Genomic DNA, 21064 nt, shown 5'->3' with positions numbered 1-21064 from the left:
AGTACCCGGATCCTTCTCCTACGTAGCCATGATGTTGTGATTGGCATTGGTCTGGCATTATCTTGTTGAAAAATGCAGGGTCTTCCCTGAAAGAGATGACGTCTAGATGGGAGCATATGTTGTTCTAGAATCTGAACATAGTTCTCTGCATTAATGGTGCCTTTCCAGACATGCAAGCTGCCCATGCCACAAGCACTCATGCAACCCCATACCATCAGTGATGCAGGCTTCTGAATGGAGCATTGATAACAACTTGGGTTATCCTTGTCCTCTCTGGTCCGGATGACATCGTGTCCCAGTGTTCCATAAAGAACTTCAAATCGTGACTCATCTGACCACAGAACAGTCTTCCATTTTGCCACACTCCATTTTAAAAGACCCCTGGCCCAGTGCAAACGTCTGAGCTTGTGGAGGTCGCTTAGAAATGGCTTCCTCTTTGCACTGTAGAGTTTCAGCTGGCAACGGCGGATGGCACAGTGGATTGTGTTCACTGACAATGCTTTCTGGAAGTATTCCTGAGCCCATTCTGTTATTTCCTTGACAGTGACATTCCTGTTTGAGGTGCAGTGACGTCTAAGGGCCCGGAGATCACGAGCATCCAGTAGAGTTTTACGGTCTTGACCCTTACGCACAGCAATTGTTCCAGATTCTCTGAATCTTTTGATGATGTTATGCACGGTTGATGATGATAACTTAAAAGTCTTTGCTATTTTACTCTGGATAACACCATTCTGGTATTGCTGCACTATATTTCTGCGCAACAATGGTGGAATTGGTGATCCTCTTACCATCTTGGCTCCAGAGAGACACTGACACTCTGAGAAGCTCTTTTTATACCCAATCATGTTGTCAATTGACCTAATTAGTGTTAATTGGTCTTCCATATGTTCGTTATATGCTCAATTTCCTTTCCAGCCCCTTATTGCTACTTCTCCCAACTTTTTTGGGATTTGTTGACACTGAAATTTTGAATCAACATATTTTTCCTTTAAAATGTTACATTTATTTAGATTAAACTTTCTCTATCTATGTTCTACTACGAATAAAATATTGACATTTGCCATCGCCACATCATTGCATTCAGTTTTTATTCACAATTTATTTAGTGTCCCAATTTCTTCAAATCAAAACAATTTCTTTGCCGACTTGTAGAGTATTATTTATTAAGATTACGTTCACAGAGATATTAAAATTTCGTGACTGATTTTTTTGCCGCTGCTTATGATCAGACGTTTTCCATCTCTATAGACTTAATATCACAGACACCACAAACTCTAATATGTGTGTTGATTAATAAAAATGGCTAAGCTTTTTCAAGCCTTGTAACCAATGATGTCAGGGGCCCTGTCACACTGGCAGAAATTAGTCTGTGGTGGGAAGATGGGAGGGGGTTGTGAGAAACAAAGGAAAACAAGAATGTGATTGTGTACATGCTTCAAATGAGTGAAGCATGAGTAGAAAAGGCAAATGCCTAATCATCCAATGCACTAAAAAAGAACAGGCAATATTTAAACTTTAAGCAATGTAGCTCCAAATATAAAGCATTACAACAGCAGTCTGCAAATCATTCTGTAAGAAATTAATTACAAATTACAATAGTTTGATTATCTTTTATAATATTTTTTATTAAGTATGGACTTAAAATAAAAATCAAAATGGGGAGTTCCAGTAATGGCGGCTTGCTGAGAGGAGGTGTTCGCTTTGGCTCCGATACCTTTCTGTAAAATCCTGAGTAAGACTAGTTATATGAGACATTAACCAACATCTAAAGACAGCTGTGATGCCTCTCTCGCAAAGGAAGTCCAGTAAAAATCAGTAAGCCAACTCAGTCGAAGTTATCCAACTTTTTCTTCTAAGGTGAGCCCTGAAGCTAGCGGTGACAATAGCGAAGCTAGCAAGAGCACGGACCAGGCAATGGAGGAGGAAAATTGCGAGTCGAATAAGAAGGAAAAGACGGCCGAATCTGACTCAGACGCAATACTGGCTGCAATTGCAAATTTGAAATCCGACTTCTCTTCTAAACTTGATGGTATTCTATCAGCAATAGAGAATGTGAAAAAATGTTTTTGTGCCGGGTCGGTGAGGTGGAGGTCCAGATATCGGCAGCAGAGGATAGCATCACCAGTCTGCAAGCCAGGGTTCAAGCCCTGGAAAATAAAAACAAAGATTTTGAAGGGAAAGTGCTGGACTTGGAGGCTAGATCGCGATGGTCCAACCTGAGATTGGTTAATCTACCTGCGGGTGCGGTGGGAGAGGATGCGTGTGCCTTCCTGGAAAAATGGCTGCCGGAGGCTCTAAACTTGGCACCGTCACGCACCTCCCTGACACTGGAGAGAGCGCATCTGGTGGGTCAGAAGAGTTCATCAAACGCCGCTGCATCAAGGACTCTTATCATGAAGTTCTTAAACTTCAAGGACAAAACGACCGTGATAAGAGCCGCCAGGGCAAAGGGACAGACTCTTTTCAAGAGCCAACCAGTGAGATTTTATGAGGACCTCGCAACAGGTGGTCACAAAAAACAGAAAGAGTTTGACGGTGTGAGACAACAACTCCGTGCCATGGGGATATTGATACAGCATGATTCCTCCCGCATGACTGCTGGTGATACATAATGGTCAGTCTCGCATCTTTAACCAACCAGCTGAAGCAGAGAACTTTATAAGGACTCTGAAAGCAGAAAGTGGACCTGGGTGAGACAATGACGATATCACCATACTGCAGTGCATTGATAGGGATGAATAATTAGTTAGCCTTATGCCAAGTCAAAACAAGAAGGATAAATCACTTGCTTACTATATTGAAGGTATGCTGGTCCAGAAACCTACAGCCAATATTATTAGACAAATTTTTGAACGCATTTAATAACGAGTTTCTTACGTAGCAGGGTGGGGTAGGAGGGAAAAGTATTCAGGCACAGTTGGCTGATTTTCACCTTTGTGTGGAGCAGCCTCCAGCTGTTAGACAGGTACCAGTATACTAGGGGGGAGTAATAGGTAACAGAGCTCTAGTTAATAGGGGTATACTGTTCAGTGTTATGAATGTAGTTTTTAACGTCCAAGTGTTTTTGGTTTCTTTGCCTGTAAATAATTTGAAGGAACGGGGAAGCCCATTCAATATTATACAGTATGTCTGGTGTGTTAAGAATTAAAATATCTTCTTGACACTGCAGAGGATTACAAAAACTGAAAAAAGTCAAACAGATAATGACTAGGGTGAAATCTATACATTCCGATATTATGCTATTTCAGCAAACTCTCTGGTCAAGAGGCAAGGATTGGGAGGAGGTGCCAGGGCAGTATATATTCAGCACCCTTTACTTCTCAGGCAAAAGGAGTTATGATCTTGATCCATAAATCCATACCATTTCATGTGACAAGGGTTATTAAAGGCAAGACTGGGAGGTATATTATTCTACAGGGTACACTGGTTACAGAAACAATAAATCTGATAAATATTTATGCTCCAAACACTGATGACCCAAAGTTTTTTTCAGAATCTCTTGCTCACAATCCCATCTCTGTCTGGTAGTTATATTATAGCAGGGGATTTTAATTGCACAATGAACCCAGAATTAGATAAAAGTTCAGGTATTGACCATTCCCATCCTAAAAGTAGACAAACAATTCAACACTTTATGAAGGAACTTAATTTGATGGATATTCTAAAATACTCCTGTTATTCAAATACACATAAATCATATTCACGTATCGACTACTTTTTAATATTTGGCAATTTGAGACGTAAAATTAAGGACTGCCAATACAATAGCATCTTAATATCTGACCATGCACCGAATTCATTAATATATGAAGACCCAAGAATAAAGAGAGACCCTCCTAGGTGGAGATTTAAACAGAAATGGCTCCTAGACTCAGAATTTATATCTTTCATAGATAACCAAATTGACATATTTTTTGAAACCAATAAAGATGAAACATCACCCTCTTCAAGGTATGAAACCTTCAAGGCCTACATAAGAGGTCAAATAATTAGCTTTGCAAGTTACTATTAATGAACTGTCTGCCTCTAGAGCAGCTTCACACCTTTTGCATCTTAAGCAGGCATTTTATGACCAAGGGGGAAAACCTGGGAAACTACTAGCCTGGCGCCTCCGACAACTGCAAAATGAAAAAAAATATTACCTCACTTGAAAACAGTGAGGGACAGACTCTTACTGACCCTCTAGAAATTAATGAAATGTTTAAGGTCTTTTTTGAAAAATTATATGGCCCAGACATAACACATAAGGAACAGGTGCAAAACCTATTCTTAGATACCCTCCAAATTACTAATATCTCAGAATGAATGAGTGAAGACCTTGGTGTAGCTATAACTAAGGAGGAAATATCTACAGGAATAGATCACTAGAGAAAATATTAACTGACATAATTTCTTGTGACCAAAATGGGTTCATTATAGGCAGAGAGGGATTTCATAATTTGAGACGAGTGATGGATATTCTTTACAATATGGAAGAAAAAACAGACACTGCTTTGCTATCATTGGATGCCGAAAAGGCCTTTGATAGAGTTGAATGGCCCTATTTATTTGAGATATCAAAAAGATTTGGCTGTGGGGACAATTTCTGTTGGTGGTTTAAACTTCTATATAATGAGCCCTGTGCTGAAATATTAACAAATGAAGTTATATCTTAATCATTTAAAATAAAACGAGGATTAGACAGGGGTGTCCCTTGTTCCCATTACTGTTTATTTTAGCAATTGAACCATTTGCCATTGCGGTGCAGTCTCATAAAAATATAACTGGTTTGACAATAGGCCAACAGGGACACAGAATTGCTTTATTTGCTGATGATGGCATTCTTTTTTTGGAAAAACTAGAAAAATCTATCCCAGCCTTGTTAGACCTAATAAACACATTTGGAAGAATATCAGGATATAAAGTAAATAAAGATAAATCTTTATTAATGTTACTCAACTCAAAAGAAAGAAACTGTGCTGGGAATTCTTTCCAACTCAAAAACGTAGGCTGTTTCACATATTTGGGGATTAGGTTAGTACCATGTATAAACGACATTGTCGGAGTCAATTATAACCCCATGCTAGACTCGATTACTTTCTCTATAGATAGATGGAACCACATGCCCTTATCGCTTATAGCAAGAATTAATGTCCTTAAATTAAATATAATGCCCAAACATTTGTGTTTGTTTCAGAAAATCCCACTGCCACCTCCTGCCAACCCATTTCCATCCCTAAATAATAGTTTCACATGTTTCTTGAGGAATAATAGGTGACCGAGGCTACGTTTATCTCTTCTGTACCTTCCATATGATAGAGGAGGCCTCAGGTGCCCCAATCCACTTTGGTACTATAGGGAAGCTCAATTGAGGACCATGATGTATTACTTTACGGATAAGTCCCTCCCACCTTGGATGAATATTGAAAATTGTTCTGTCCCTCTTCCTCTCTCACAGTACACTCAACAACAGCCAAAATGTTGAAAAAAATACAAAAAAGACCCTATAGTCAGAAATATGATTTCAATTTGGTTTCAGGAAATGGGCTGAAAAAGGTCTAAAGACAATAGATCTAATGGGATCAGAGGGTGGGTTATTGATGTCATTTGAAGAGCTGATCACCAGTTATGCTATTCCAAGCAAACATTATTTTAAATATCTACAGGTGAGAAACTTTATCAGATCATCTCAAAATCAGTGTGTGTCAGTCCCCCATCTGTCTCCTTCGGAAAGTGAAATAAAGAAAGACTGTCTTGGAAAAGGAATTATTTCCAAATTATATAGCACAATAGCAGAGGGATCTTCTGAGTGTTCTTTATGGAAACATAGAGCCTGGAGGGAAGATCTACAGGAGAATTTGTCCTCTGAGGACAAAGAGGCATGTGCTGAAGCACAAACAAAAACTACCAATACATGCTTCAAAGTACTGCAATATAACTGGCTAATGAGAACATATGTGACACCAGAAAAGCTTAATAAGTATAATGGTGCCATGTCTGACTGGTGTTTCAGATGTGGAGAGGAAAAGGGAACGTTATTCCACTGTGTCTGGAAATGCAATAAAATTCAACAATTCTGGAGAGAGATTAAACAAGCCTTAGAGAGTATACTAGGTATAAAATTAGCTCTTGCCCTAAGATGTTCATCCTAGGTCTATACCCTGATAGTCATCGTATGTCCAGGAAAATAATCACTGCCATGGATTTATGTTTACTACTTGCAAAAAGAGTCATAGCACTCTCATGGAAGAGTACCAGCCAACCGAAATTCATTAATTGGATTAATGAAATTTCCACAACTTTACCTATGGAAAAGATAACTTACATTATAAAGGGGAAACTCTCACTATTTCAGAACATTTGAGGTCCTTTTATGGAGTACTTAGAGAGTGTGGATCTGAGGGGTGGGCGGAGTGGGGTGGAAGAGGTGTAGCTACTAGTGATCATCTGCAGTATCCTGTCCTAAAGTATTCTGATCTCTTTGGATACAGGACTTCCTTATTCTGTGTGAATTGTATATTCGAGTTTGTATTTTTTGAACCATACAAAATAGGGAATTCACTTGGGCTGTCTTTGATAAAACAGAGAAACCTGAAACCTTTATTGTTCTGGTTGTGTTTTTTTTTTTTTTTTGGTTCTGTTTTGGGGTTTTTCTCCCAGTGTTTTTTTTCCTTCCTTTTTTTCTCTCTTTTTTCTTATACACTGTACTTTCAATTAAAAGCTGCTCTAAGATATCTCATAAATACCTGAGTTACAAGGAAAGACAAATTGAAATTGGACTATAATTTTGTTGTCCTTGATGTTTCATTTGATGTGAGAGCATGCTTGTTTCTGTATACTATTGGAAGCCTTTTTTGAAACCCACTAAAGACAATGTTGGGGAAAAGAAAATCAAAATATCTACCTTAGTGTCCTCAGCTTGCATTTTTGGTCCATTTGTAGATCTGTGAGAAGCTGCACTCCTGTTTCTCCAGGATCATTTCCTCTGAGATCCAATTCTACTAGGTTTGATGAGGGGTTTGATTTCAGAGCTGAAGCCAGAGCAGTATAACCTTCCTCTGATACACCACAGATTGAAAGCCTAAAGAAAGGACAAATATTTATAATTCTTTACTTTCTGTATTGCTGAATACCTTAAATTCTTCAATAAGACATTTATATTTCTTTATACTCTGCCCTGCTGAACAACTCTATTTCCTATATAAAACATGCACTTTTCTAAACCTTTCATAGACATTTGGAGACATAATTTTTAGATACACGATATAAAACCAAGATGCAAACTTCTACTAAAAGGTTTCTAAGCATTTTCATGGCACTTAAGTGCAAAAATGAACACAAAAACCATTACATTTTGTTAAAGTATTTGACTATTTCTTTGTTTATTTGAAAATACTAAATAATCAACAACAACTTAAATAAGTTGAATGGTCTTAAGCTGTGGACCAGGGATGCAGATATCCAATCATGGGGTTGTGCTAGTTTCCAGCACTATTTCAAATCTTATTAAATATATACAATGTATTTTAAAATATTCACCTCAAACTCACAAGGACTCAGGTCACAAACTTACCTCAGTGTTTCCAGTTTACATTTTGGACTCTGAAGTCCTGCAGATAGCAGCTGCACTCCTTTGTCATGTAAACCATTATGACTTATATCCAGCAGAGTCAGCATGCAGGAGTCTGAGCTGAGAGTTTTACACAGATTTGAGCAGCTTCTCTCTGTCAGGTTACAGTCACAGAGCCTGAAAACACAATACATGGGACAGGGGAGTTTCATAAACAAAATATGAATCCTAAAAAATATGCTTAAAAAGGAAAAGTAGATTGCATTAATATCTTGACCTGTGGTTCTTTAAACACCAATAAGCTTTGTCTTAATTCCTATTTACAAGCCTCAAATACTCAGAGATTTCAAATAATGATTTGAATTTCAGTTCTCATTTCCACTTTACAAAAAATAATATTTATATATAATGATAGTAAACTGGTATAACATTATTTATAAAGGTTCTTACAGCCCATGATTTAATGGATGTCTGATAGACATATGCTGATTTTTTTCCATAAAGCATTCTGCTGTTGAGTTTATATTGTCCATCTGTGACTTAGCCTCTTGAGATATTGCATCCTCATATGCGGATCTTACATTTCTGCTTCTGATACTTAATCATTTAAAACGTTGCCCCTTTGGCCTCATATGGAGACACTACCCATAACATCTAGTGGTCACATAACAACATTACACTAAAAACAGTATGTCAAAAGTTTCTCGAGCCAGTCCAGACAGAAACATGGGCCACGTAACAATTATTATTGAATTTTATGTTTGAAACTAGTTTATTTATTTACAATAACAACATCTCTAGCTTCATATGGCATCCATTTTTGACAAATTTTGGCAATAATAGGAAGCTACAAAATCTGTAAATTTAAAAAATTTGAGGACATTGGGACTACAATACATCACTGGTTAATTGTATAATTACAGTTAGAGTTTCAATGTGAAAAGCAGAACAATTGCTCAGTGCATATGAGGACATTCTTTTTTTGGAAGAACTACTTACTGTAGAAAGCTAAAATTTAGTTTTTGTTTTTTTAACTGGGTTCCTCTGATCCCAAATGTCAAGGATAATTTTTAAATGTTAAAATAAAGTACTGTCCCCATATGAGGACATTGTTTTTTGCAAAAATGACTTCCTTTACAAAATTTAGTTTTTATACTTGTTAGGTCCTACTAATCCCAAATAACTAGGAGAAATTTAAAACGCACACCAAGCAAAAGTCTGGGTCTCAAGAGGTTAATGTCATATCCTGGCCCAATCTTGTTTGTTTTCCATGCCATGTGCTCGCTCAGCACATGGCTCTGTCTGTTATTGTCCATGTCTCCGCCTTAGTCCCGCCTTTTTATCGCCTCCTCAGCTGTGTCTCATTTGTTACCCTGCCCTCTCATTATCTGTCTCAGTTGCGTCTTGTCTGTGTTTAGTATTTAAGTCCCCTTTTGTCACTTCCTGTGATCGGTCATTTGTTTTGTTTTGCAATGTTTCAAGTCGTGTTCCTGTTACAAGTTGTTTTGTGTTGTTCTATTTCCTTGTCGTTTTGTTTCCAGTTTCTCGCTTCGTGATTACCCTCAAGTTCGTTTCTGTTTGTATTGTTATTTTGTTCTTTAATAAACCTCTGTGTTGTAGCGTGTGCATCCGCCTCCGTCAGTCCGCCCTTTCGCATCCCCTGACAGTTAAATTGAGTCTTCAGAACTTTCTGTTTGTTTTTACATTCATATCCTAATTTTACAGTAAAAATGAAATTAAATGAGAGTCACAGGAAATGCATTAATATTATTACAATTACAGGAACAATTACAGGAACATCTGGTGAAAAACATTTCAGATTTTCAATTGCTATAAATGCTTTAATAATTTGTGTGGAGTAATAAGTCTCACTTACAAAGCAGTTGTGGCATCTTTGACCACTGGCATCAGTCTGTAAAGACACTCATCTGATCTGATGAACTTCCGTAAATCAAACACTTCCAGCTTTTCTTTTGATGTCAGCAGCATAAAGACCAGAGCTGACCACTGCGCAGGTGAGAGTTCAGCTTCAGAGAGACTTCCTGAATTAATGTGTTTCTGGACCTCTTTCACTAGAGAATCATCATTTAGCTCATTCAGGCAGAAGAACAGGTTGATCGATCTCTCTGGAGACAGAGTGTTTTTAAATGAAGATTTGATGTGGTCGACTATGCCTTTCTGGGAGTCAGTCTTATCTCTTGTATGCTTCAACAGACCTCGGATGAGTGTCTCATTAGACTCCAGAGAGAGACCCAGAAGAAAGCGAAGGAAAAGGTCCAGGTGTCCATGTTCACTCTCCAAGGCCTTTTCCACTGCAGCCTTGAGCAAATCAATGACTTTTGTTTTTTCATTTTCTTGTGATGTGGACCCAGATTCAAAAACATTTATGTCATCATTTCTGAGGCATGTGTATGCAAATAAGGCAGCAAGAAACTCTTGAATGCTCAGATGCACAAAGCTGAAAATTGTGCCAAGATACCGGACTGTCTCCTGAGTGCACAATCCTGAGTACACCGATATCTTACTGAGGTCAATTCCACATTCTTCTAGATCTTCTGTGTAGAAAATCAGGCTGCTTTTTTCCAAGTGCTGAAAAGCCAACTTTCCCAGAGAGAGAATGCCCTCTTTATCCCAGGGGACATCCGAGGTTTTCTTTCCAGAGTACTTCAGGTTCCCCTGTATGGTCTGAAAGATCAGAAAGTACATGTACATTTCCGTCAGTGTCTTTGGTGTTTCTCCACCCTCTGGTGCTTCTAAAATTTTCTGAAGTACAGTTACTGAAATCCAGCAGAAGACAGGGATATGGCACATGATGTGGAGGCTTCTTGATTTTTTAATGTGGTCAACTAATTTGTCAGCCAGTGCCTGATCACTGATCCTCTTTCTGAAGTATTCCTCTTTCTGCTCACCGTTAAAGCCACGTAACTCTGTCACCCGGTCAATAAACTCAGCAGGGATCTTACTGGCTGCTGCTGGTCTAGTGGTTATCCATAAAAGAGCAGATGGAAGCAGATTCCCCTTGATGAGGTTTGTCAGCACAACGTCCAATGGGGCTGAGGTTGAGACATTAGTCAGTGACTCATTTTCATGGAAATTCAGAGGAAGCTTATATTCATCCAGGCCATCAAAGATAAACATGACTTTATCTTTGAATCTCATACCTTTGGTCTCTGGGAAATAAAAGTAGATTATATCCATCAAGCTCTGATTTCCCTTGTTCAGATTCAGTTCCCGAAAAGGTAGTGGGAATACGAACTTGATGTCTTCATATGCTTCACCTTCAGCCCAGTCCAAAATAAACTTCTGCAGACAGACTGATTTTCCAATTCCCGCAATCCCTTGGGTCATCACAGTTCTAATGGGTTTGTCTTGTTCAGATCGAGCTTTAAACAGGTTGCCGATTTTGATTGGTGTGTCATCATCTGTTTGATTTGCACTTTTGTCAACAGTTCTAATTTCATGTCCTTTGTTTCCCAGTCTTTCTGTGATGTACAGATCTGTGTAGATGTTGTTAAGTTCGTTGGACTCTCCTTGTTTTGCAATTCCTTCATGCACACGATGACACTTTTCACGTAGTTTCAGTTTGAGTTTACGTTGTTGAAATCCAATCAGGTTGTCTACATAAAGAATTTCAAAGCAAAACAGAGATGATTAGAAATAAAAAGAAAAAAGTTTTCAATATTCTAAATCAGAACAGAGACTATGTACAAGATTATTAACACAAAGATTCACATTTTAAATTTAAAACATCAATTTTGCATTCACAAATCCTTAAAACTTTGAATAAACAGTTTGGAAATATAGTATATGGCCAAATAATGTTCATCTAATATTTCTCCTGAAACCAAGAATGCTAATAAAAATAAAGTACTTTTTACTTCAGTAACAATTAGGGATGTACCGATCCCAGTTTAAGAATAGGTATTGGGGCTGATCCCAGCCTTGTTTTCCGATTGGTATTGGCTTTACTGAGTTGATCTTAAGTCTGATCCTGTTTTCTTCTCAATTACACGTGATTAATACGCATCTTTTATATCATCCAGTCGTGGGGCTCAGTGCTTGAAACATCTCTCTCTTTCTCTCTTATGTCCCTCTCTCCACTGTATTTCATTGATTTGGGACAGAGACACTATAATTTGTCTCGTATCACCATCCGTGAGCATGATATCGGTGAACATTGCACTGTGGCAGCCTTGACTGACATTAAAATCCTGGTTTATAACAGAAGAGTGGCATCATGCAACAAATGTGGCAAACAAATTAATGACATTGACAACATCAAACTTCATAAGGTGTCTGAAACCTATGGCTACATGATATATAGTCTTTGAATCGTTATCGCTATAAGCGCATGTGCAATTGTCACATCGCCAGGCATGCAATGTCACATAGAGCAGTGTGGACAAAGGATGGACTCACAGACAAGAGGTGAGGGAGAGAGAGGTGCACACAGTGCATGTCTGATGGGGAGAGATACAGTGAGGGGGAGAGAGAGAGAGAGAGAGAGAGAGAGAGAGATGCACACAGTGGATCTGACTGTGTAAACAATTAGTTTGAAAGCTGCGGTTTCCATTAAGACCTCACTGGCTTTTCGATTTAAAAAGTTGTACAAAGCTTCATTTACAACCTTTTTGCTGCTTGACACCTAAAGAAAATTCACATCGTTCTCACCTTCCACAATAGAGCAGATTATATCTGCAGAGTATCATTTATTTCACTCCAATCTTGAATACAGTGTGTTTGTTGCTGCTTGATGTTAGTGACACAACTGTGCAGTGTATAGCTGCATCGTATAGTCTTGTTTTAATGATGTTTTCTCCTTGCAAGTTAAACGACCCATTTTGCTGGTCATGTTAATTCCCAAATGTGATATGGAAACATTAATGATCTGTTTTAACAATGAGTACAGAGATGTAACTTTCTGTAATCTCCTGTATCCTTTCTAAACACCCCCTCTATAATTCACAGATGAGCCCCTTATTTAGGCTAAGAAACATGCATTATTAATAACACGAGTTGTAGTACCATTGACATCTGAGGAAAAATGCTGACCTTTTTATATATCACAAAGTTTATAGCTGAAAAAACTAATATCCCAATGCGATTTTTTCCCAATATCGTGCAGCTCTACTGAAAAAACGTTTGTGTAGGCCTGTTTAGTTTACACTCAGCTCTGGCCTACATTCATGCTCCATATAAAATGCAGTTCTTTTCCAACTCCTTACTCTCAGCTTACTCTGGCTTGATATAGTTACTATACACCTGATTACTGAAAATATATACAGAATTAAAGTGATTTTGCTTCTAGGTTGCTCTATTTGAGTTCTCATATTTTATTTTTATTTTTGGCTGGGGACCAAACAGATATTGTTGAGGTTTTTTTGAGTAAAAAGTGTAACGAATTAAACCAAGTAACAGAAAAGCTTTACATTCTACATTTTTACACATATATATTATATATATATATTAGTATTTTGCAAATAAAGTTAATCCATTGTGTTTTCTTTTTAATCTGAATATATAAGCAATTATTTTTATGTTACATTTCCCACATGCGCTTTCTGTATATTATATTGACTTGAGACTTGACTTGTACTCTATTCTAAAGACTTATGACTTGACTGACTTGTATTTTGTGACTTGTGAACCTTTTCCCTCAGGTGCAGTTTCTGAAATGCAGTGAGTGCTTTGTAAATGTTGTTGTAATTTGACTCAGCTGTAGTAGGACATCCTCACGCCTACACTTCCTGTAGCCATTATTTCAAATTAAAAGCCATAGGCAGAGATTTCAAAAGAGTCTGAAGCAGCGGTGCACTGATGGGAACTGTGGTTATTATTTGTTGTGACAGTGAATTTTAAGCTACTCTAGCACGTCAATGTATTATTGTGATTACTAATTTTGAGTGTTCTGTTTTTACTACTGCAGTGCTGCACTAGGTGGAATATACAAGACAACCTTTCTTTACTTTGTAATTTTGTAAAAATATAAAATATTTAACAGCAGCTAGGATGAAGGCATTTGTTTCTTAATGCACTGCAGAGATATTCAGTTGTCAAATTCACTGGACTGACTTTATAAACTATAATGTACTTGAAGTGTGTACTGTGGAACAATATTACCTAGAAAAATACAAATATGGGATTAGGATTTGGTATTGGCAGATAACCAGCATTAAAAACCTTGGATCAGGACTGAGGGCAAAAAAACTTGATCAGAAAATCACTAGCAATAATAATAACAATACTGACAGTGATAATATTCTTTAGTCTTCTGGAAATAATTTAAAGCAGAGCATTAATGATTTTGATGTTCGGTAAATAGACTCCGATGGGAGCTTGATGCCACAGATATTTCAGTTAAGGTACTCCTTATGGTGCTCCTTCACTCCAGTTAACACACTTCCACTGTTGAAATGCAGTTTATAGAACTTAAATTGATCATTATAAGGAATGTCTTCAGACTGTTGAACATACTGTGCATGTCTAAATTCTCACCTTGCAGTTCTTCAGCAAGATCCTTTTGTTTCATCATCTTCAGGAAGAAGAGTGCCGTATTAAGAACGCCCTCTTGCAACTCCCACATCTCTTCCTTTATATCCTTGTAATAATTAGTGCTTTCTTTTCTGAGAAGTTTTTTGTACTGATCCAGTTCTTTTGTTATAAATCCAAAGATTTTCTTCCGAAGATCCTTAGGACAAAATTAATAAAGAGGGTAAAAGAAATTAATTATCACAAATATCACTTTTATATTATAAACACGATTCAATGATGTTATATTTACATTGTACAAAATGCATTTTTTAAGTAAAACAACCATACGGCTGATTCTCCCACAGGCAGATATTTTGCAGAGGGCTGACTAGCACTAGTCCTTGTATTGTACTTCAGCTAAACCCTAAATTACAGCAACCTTAGGGATGAGGAGAGTTTTCTGTGGTGAGCCGGGATAATATAATTTTACCAAGGATGTCATTAATGTTTACCGTGGGTTTGGTGATCTCCCGCCAAAACTATCCTGCCATTAATGATTTTCTTTCAATTACATTTTATTTATTTATTTATTTATTGTATTTTTTATTTGTTTGTGCTGATATTCAATTTTATTTAAATTGTAAAATTAAAATAGATTTATAGGAAATGTGGCTAACAGTTCTCTCAGGAGACTCATTTCTTTTTTTTTTCTTTCTTTTTTTCATATACAGTTGGTTCAAAGCCCAAATTTGAAATAAATGTAAATTTTTTTGTATAATGCTAATCCGGTCCATCATATCCTTATCTGTATTTTTATGCCTTTATGCCTTTTTATGCCTGATATCGCCATCATTCCAGAATTCCCATATCGGAGCATCTCTACTGAAATAATCTACATTCAATAAGTGACTGAAATATTTTAGCAAACAATTGCCCTTTAGCTACTGGAAGTTGCTCTGAGTAACAGGTTGCATTAGGAAGATGACATTTTGCTTGCTGAATAAAATCGTTTGACTTTTTTCATTATTTATTATATAATCAGTCCAAATATTTTAATTCATTGTAATTAAAGTGCAGTCATATGAGACGACATTTACAGCAACTTTCAGACACTATGCACCCTTTACATATTTTCAGGAGCAGGTATAAATTTAGTTCGTACCTACAAAGATGTTGAGACTATGAAAACTACTGAATGCTGATATTCATTACAAATGTGCTTTAAAATGATTTATGGTCATATTCATTCTGCTCATGTGTCATGAATGAAGCCCATTGACTGTAAAACGTTTTGCTCGCTATCACTTTGTTATTATGTGGTAGGCTTCTATTAAAAAGAAGAATTTATTTTCAGATGTAAAATGTGCTCAGTTCCCCAGTCTGGTGTTGATCTGATCAGAGATGCAGTAGTGTGTAGTTTATATGAACTAGCTTGAGCTAGAGCAGTAACATCTAGAAATTTATGTTAAAAACAATGCAGGGAGTGGATGACTAACCATTAGAAATATTAAATAATCTTTAAAAATAAAAATATACTTACTTCAAAAATACTGAACTTTTTTTGGAGCTTGTCACCACTGATGTCAGACTCTGACTCCGTATGGTTTCTGCAATCAAAATAAATTTATGTTTTCAGTACAGCGTCTGTACATCAGCAAATTACATTAGATCAATAAAATTCAGAAGAAAATCCTCCCTTCATTCTTTCTTCATTCCATTTCTTCACAATAATGACTACAGCAGATCTTTGCTGTTACATTACAATAAGATCAACTAGGCTTTAGCAGCAGACTCAGTGCTACATGTGTTTATCTGTGATCTAGCTAATTATTATTATGGGTAATTATTATTCCTTATGGGAATAGTAATATATTGTCTGTATTTGGGCAGTTTATGTACTTTTTAGTGCATTTAGAATTGCTAAGAGAATGCCTAGCCAAATATCACCACTCAGCAAAAGCCAAATATTTAGCAGAGATAATTACTAAAACACCCACAACACTAATGTTTTGTTCAAAACAATTAAAACTGTACTGGACCCTGCTGTTACAGCTGCCTCTGAGACTACCTCAGAGATGTGTGATGACTTAAAGAACTTTTTAATGGACACAATTAGTCACATACTGCTGACTAATGCTGCCCCCTTTAGTGTCTTTGAAGCAGTGTCTATGTGTAGTTTTACTGATTTCCACTGATTTTCCCTTCAGAAAGCCCTTTAACACTACATTCACACATCTGTAATAGGGTGTAACTCACTCTAATGTGGTCTGAAAATGTAAAGAATATATTTAGTGCACCGTTCCACTTTTGCACTACTTAAACATATAGGAAAGTAATAAAAGCAAACATAAAATGTGCAGTTTTTACAAGTAAACAAAACATCTACAAATGTTATAAATAACTGCAATGATTTTCTGAAAATGCTGAAACACATTAACATAGAATGGTTACTAGAGAAATTGAAACGAGACATTTGCCAGATGTTCCATATAGAATAGAAATGTTGTTTCCAGTTACATTTGCCAGCAATATTTAATCTGCTCATTAAAATCACTTGATTTTAATAGAGCTGTTACATTATGATATGAAAAGTAGCAAGGGAATGAATCATTACTGTGTATTTGTAGACATGGACATACAGAATGAGGAAAAAATATTCACTGAATAAAAAGTTATGTCTGTTCTTGGCTAGATTACATGACAAATGTAAAATGTATAAAATAAGATAACAATAGACAAGACAAAGGGATTTTAAACTGTATCTTTGAGGTTTTTATTTGTGTTTTATTGTTAGTGTGCAGCAGTACAATGAAATCTGAACTCTACCTGTACAAGAGCAGGCTGTACTAACAGCAAGTGTTTAAAATGTGGTTTAAAACCACTGTCCAAATATAAACCATTGGGGAGAGTTGTCTGCCCCCCTCCCACTCCTCCCCAGATGAAAAACTCATGCAGGTTGCCAGGTTGAGGACACTGAATCTACAACAGCGGGTGCAAGAAAACTGAAAAAACTTCGACCTTCTTAGCTAAAATGTATATGTATATTTAAATGTTCTGTTCCATGTATTCCACACGTTCTTAGCTTAAAACACAGACACATTTACATCTTTTATCCATACACAGGCCTCTGTACTTTTATAGATTTTCTGAGATATAATGTAATATAATGAAGTGTACAATTATTTGTCATTTGTCACAACATACAACAAAATATGTGAACACACACCCAGAGTGGCAGGCAGCCATCCCGGGCACCTGGGCAGTGTTTGGGGGTTCAGTGCCTTGCTCAAAGGTACTTTGGCCATGGATGTTCCTGTCAGTCCTAGGGATCAGACAGATATTGTTCTGGTCATGGAGATTCTTAGACAGATACGGAGACTCTTTAAATCCAATAGAATCTCCCAGTTTGTCAGTTCGCTTGCTTTCTATTTCTATCAGCTGTGTATTGCAGCTGATACTGTATTTCATACCTGGCAACCCAGAGTGTTAAAACGGTACTGAGGATTGGACAGAGGGCAGAATCACAGGCAGAAATACCTACAGAGTCTGCTCTGGAAACATCAGTGCTTCAACTTCTCATGGGTCCTTAATCTCTGATGATACACCATGGTCATTTTATAATTGAGTACAGTAAATATATTACAGATTGCGCCTTTAACTCATCCATGGCAGAGAAACACACACACACACACACACACACCTGGAGCAGCAGGCAACCATCTCAGCACCTGGGGAGCAATTTGGGGGTTTGATGCCTTGTTTACGAGCACCTCAGCTGTGGATGTTGAGGGTGTCAATTAGGCCATAGTTGTCCCCTATGGGATGGGATCAGAAAGGGCAAATAACACATTAAAGATTACCTTTCCTGGGAGGCTGGTTCCTCTTTAAAGTTGTTAGGTTCATGCATTGAATGGTCACTCTTGAAAGACACACAGCTGGATGGAGGGGAGTTTGGCCTTCTCTCAGTGAAACTAAAACAAGACAGAAAAGTGTGTTAGTTATCATATCAGATAAAAAGCATTTATTCCCATCATAAGATACTTGTGTAAACACTGTGTAATAACTGTGGATCCACTATTTTCAGAAAAAAAAAGACAAACAGTAGAAAGTAAAAGGACCCCTAGTTGTGTGTTTACAGACAGATATATCACTTTGTTTCACATGGGTGTGTTTCTGGTGCAGCACTGTACTGATATCTCTTCTTATGTTAATGTCCCTGTTCTGTCAAAGTAGGCCTTTCTTATTCAAGCTGAATGACAAGACCTTAGATTTCTAACAGCTTTCAAGAAAGAACAATCAAGAAATGTGTATATTTCTATAGGCGTCTTTGAATGAGCTAAAGAAATGCAAGTAAAATATACCTCTCTTGAGGATCTGATTTCCCCTTAAAGTTGTTAGGTTCATGCATTGAATGGTCACTCTTGAAAGACACACAGCTGGATGGAGAGGAGTTTGACCTTCTCTCAGTTCCACTAAAACCAGACAGAGAAGTGTGTTAGACGTAATATGTAAAACAACGTGGTTCTTCACATTGCAAGATAATTCTCAATCTTAGAATTATCATCTACGATATTAATGATTTAAAAACTATATTCCCTACATCCAAAAATGCTACATGTTAATTACATTTAACAGTTGTATGCTCTACATTCCACAACAACAACGAATACTTTACTCTCTGAGAAAAAAGATTCACTGGATTGAAAAAAGCCTGCTATCTTCATGGCTATGTTTTAAATATTTAAATATGTCTGAAGCAAATAATAAACAAATGACACATTATCATGTGTTTACAGACAGGCGACACATTACTTATCATGGTGTATTTTTGGTGGATTACTGTTATGTTGTGTTCATGTTGCTGTTCTGTCAAACAATAAATATATCATAGATGACTCCTTTAACTCATCCATGGCAGAGAACACACACAAACATATCTAGAGCAGCAGGCAGCCATCTTGGAGCCTAGAGAGCATTTTTGGTGGGGTTAGGTGCCTTGTTCAAGGGCACCTCAGCTGTGGATGAGGAGGGTGTGAAGCCTACTTCTCTAAGTATTAGGCCACAGCTGCCCCCATGGGATAGGATCTGAAAGAATAATTAAAGAATACCTTTCCTTGGAGACTGGTTCCTCCTTAAAGTTGTTAGGTTCATGCATTGAATGGTCACTCTTGAAAGACACACAGCTGGATGGAGGGGAGTTTGACCTTCTCTCAGTTCCACTAAAACCAGACAGAGAAGTGTGTTTGTCATCATATCAGATAGAAATCATTAATTCCCATCATAAGATACTTGTGTAAACACTGTGTAATAACTGTGGATCCAATATATTCTGAAAAAAAAACAGTAGAAAGTAAAAGGACCCCTAGTTGTGTGTTTACAGACAGATATATATATATCACTTTGTTTCACATGGGTGTGTTTCTGATGCAGTACTGTACTGAGTATGGTTAAAAACCATATTTTTCTTAAACTCTCTTTAGCTAAGAGTCCCAATTATTCTTCTGGTCAGTGTACGAGACTGAGAATACCCTGAGGTACTGCCATATTCCAAGTTTAGGTCAAATGTAAATTTTCCACTTTCTAACACTAAACATACATATTATAGTAAAGATATTATTCTGATTGACTCCTGGAGAAATACATTGCACCAAACATTACATTTAAATATTTAAAAATGAGGACACAAGTCTTCAGCATTTACTACACCCACCTTTGACTCTGACAGTGCTCCTCCTGGAGACTCATTTCAGAGGCTTTAATTTTCCCGTACACCCCCGACATTACTTCAGAGAGAAAAGGTTATATGAAAACACCTCTTCAGCACTAAGTCCACTGGCTCAGTACTAACATTCAGCTACGTCTGGAGGGAAAATAAAAGGAATGTCATATTCTTTATCATAACATTAACATTTCTACATTTAGCATTTTAAATTTCAAACTTTGAAGATGGCTTTTTGTAAAAAATAAAAACATTAGTTTCTAGGCCATTGCTATTTTATCACAGGAGCTGTGCTGTTACGAAACAATTGCTGTGAAATTCCAGGTGATTGAAAATTTGGTTACTGCATTGTTGCTTTGATCTCTAAAGTCACTAAGGGTGTTTTCACACCTATAGTTTGTTTGCTCTGTTCCGATTCAATTCAAGAAATTGTATAGCGTTTTCCCCTATGTTTAGTTGGTTTTCACACAGTATTAAATCAAAGCACACCAAAATGCGACACAACAAACCATGTGAGAACAATCTCTTCACTTATTGGTCAGACCTGTGTGGGGCGGGAGCAAAGAAGTTCATACAGTAAGAAGCTCCTGTGTTGAGGAGTCGTGCATGTTTCTGTGCAATTTAACAAGGAGCAACGGCAACAATTCCACATATAGCACTGACAATTCGTTGTCAGTTCTATACTAAAGTTTAGTCAGTTCTTTGTTTACATGTTCTGCTATGTCCCATAAGGCAAAGCACACCTAGCTACAGGAGCCGTTAACACAAACTTGAGGTGTTCACCTGATATTTGAGTCAGATCGAGGACTGATCCCATTCTCACCACAAACTAACTGCTCCAGAGTTCGTTTGGGACCTGACTGAGACCACCTCCTCTCAAGCCTTGGTGCAGTTGTTTTGGTCCGCATTCAAGTGCAATTACTGCATTCACACCTGCACAAATGAATCACACCTTACTACACTTTGGTGTCATAACAGCTTCTACTATTCTCTGAAGCTACACATTGGGCGGGGATAGACTATTATTTAGAGGATTTGATTACAGTAACCAGTTAAAAATTATCAGATTAACAGATTGATGACACTGTTTGTGCAACTGAACATCTCTATCAGCAATGGATGAACCTTACGTATGCTGTGATCATTTGGTTAGAAGATGTTTGGAGAGTAAACAATTACTTTATAAAACATTTTACTAGATTCATTTCCAGTGGAAATACAACGCCTATACAAATAAAAAAAAATTGTGCACTCAAATGATCCCATGCACCGCAATGTGTGTCCAATCAATGTACCCTGTCACTAACAGATTTGGACTTTGCATG

The 21064-nt window shown here is 37.2% G+C and overlaps 1 protein-coding gene across 1 annotated transcript in view; it reads right to left on the bottom strand.

The window, feature by feature from the left end:
* LOC136668111 (protein NLRC5-like) overlaps positions 1-20578 on the bottom strand; it is an 83871-nt gene extending 63293 nt beyond the window's left edge. The window contains 9 exon segments of the mRNA XM_066645381.1: positions 7553-7726; positions 9426-11166; positions 14045-14237; positions 15561-15627; positions 17881-17991; positions 18382-18492; positions 19129-19239; positions 19731-19880; positions 20523-20578. Of these exon segments, the coding sequence (XP_066501478.1) occupies positions 7553-7726; positions 9426-11166; positions 14045-14237; positions 15561-15627; positions 17881-17991; positions 18382-18492; positions 19129-19239; positions 19731-19801 (2579 nt within the window). The 5' untranslated portion in view covers positions 19802-19880; positions 20523-20578.
* Between the last annotated feature and the right edge of the window lie 486 nt (positions 20579-21064).

This window comes from Hoplias malabaricus, chromosome 15 (assembly GCF_029633855.1).
Source record: "Hoplias malabaricus isolate fHopMal1 chromosome 15, fHopMal1.hap1, whole genome shotgun sequence".
In the NCBI taxonomy this organism is placed as follows: domain Eukaryota; kingdom Metazoa; phylum Chordata; class Actinopteri; order Characiformes; family Erythrinidae; genus Hoplias; species Hoplias malabaricus.
This window is presented reverse-complemented; position numbering and strand designations above follow the sequence as displayed.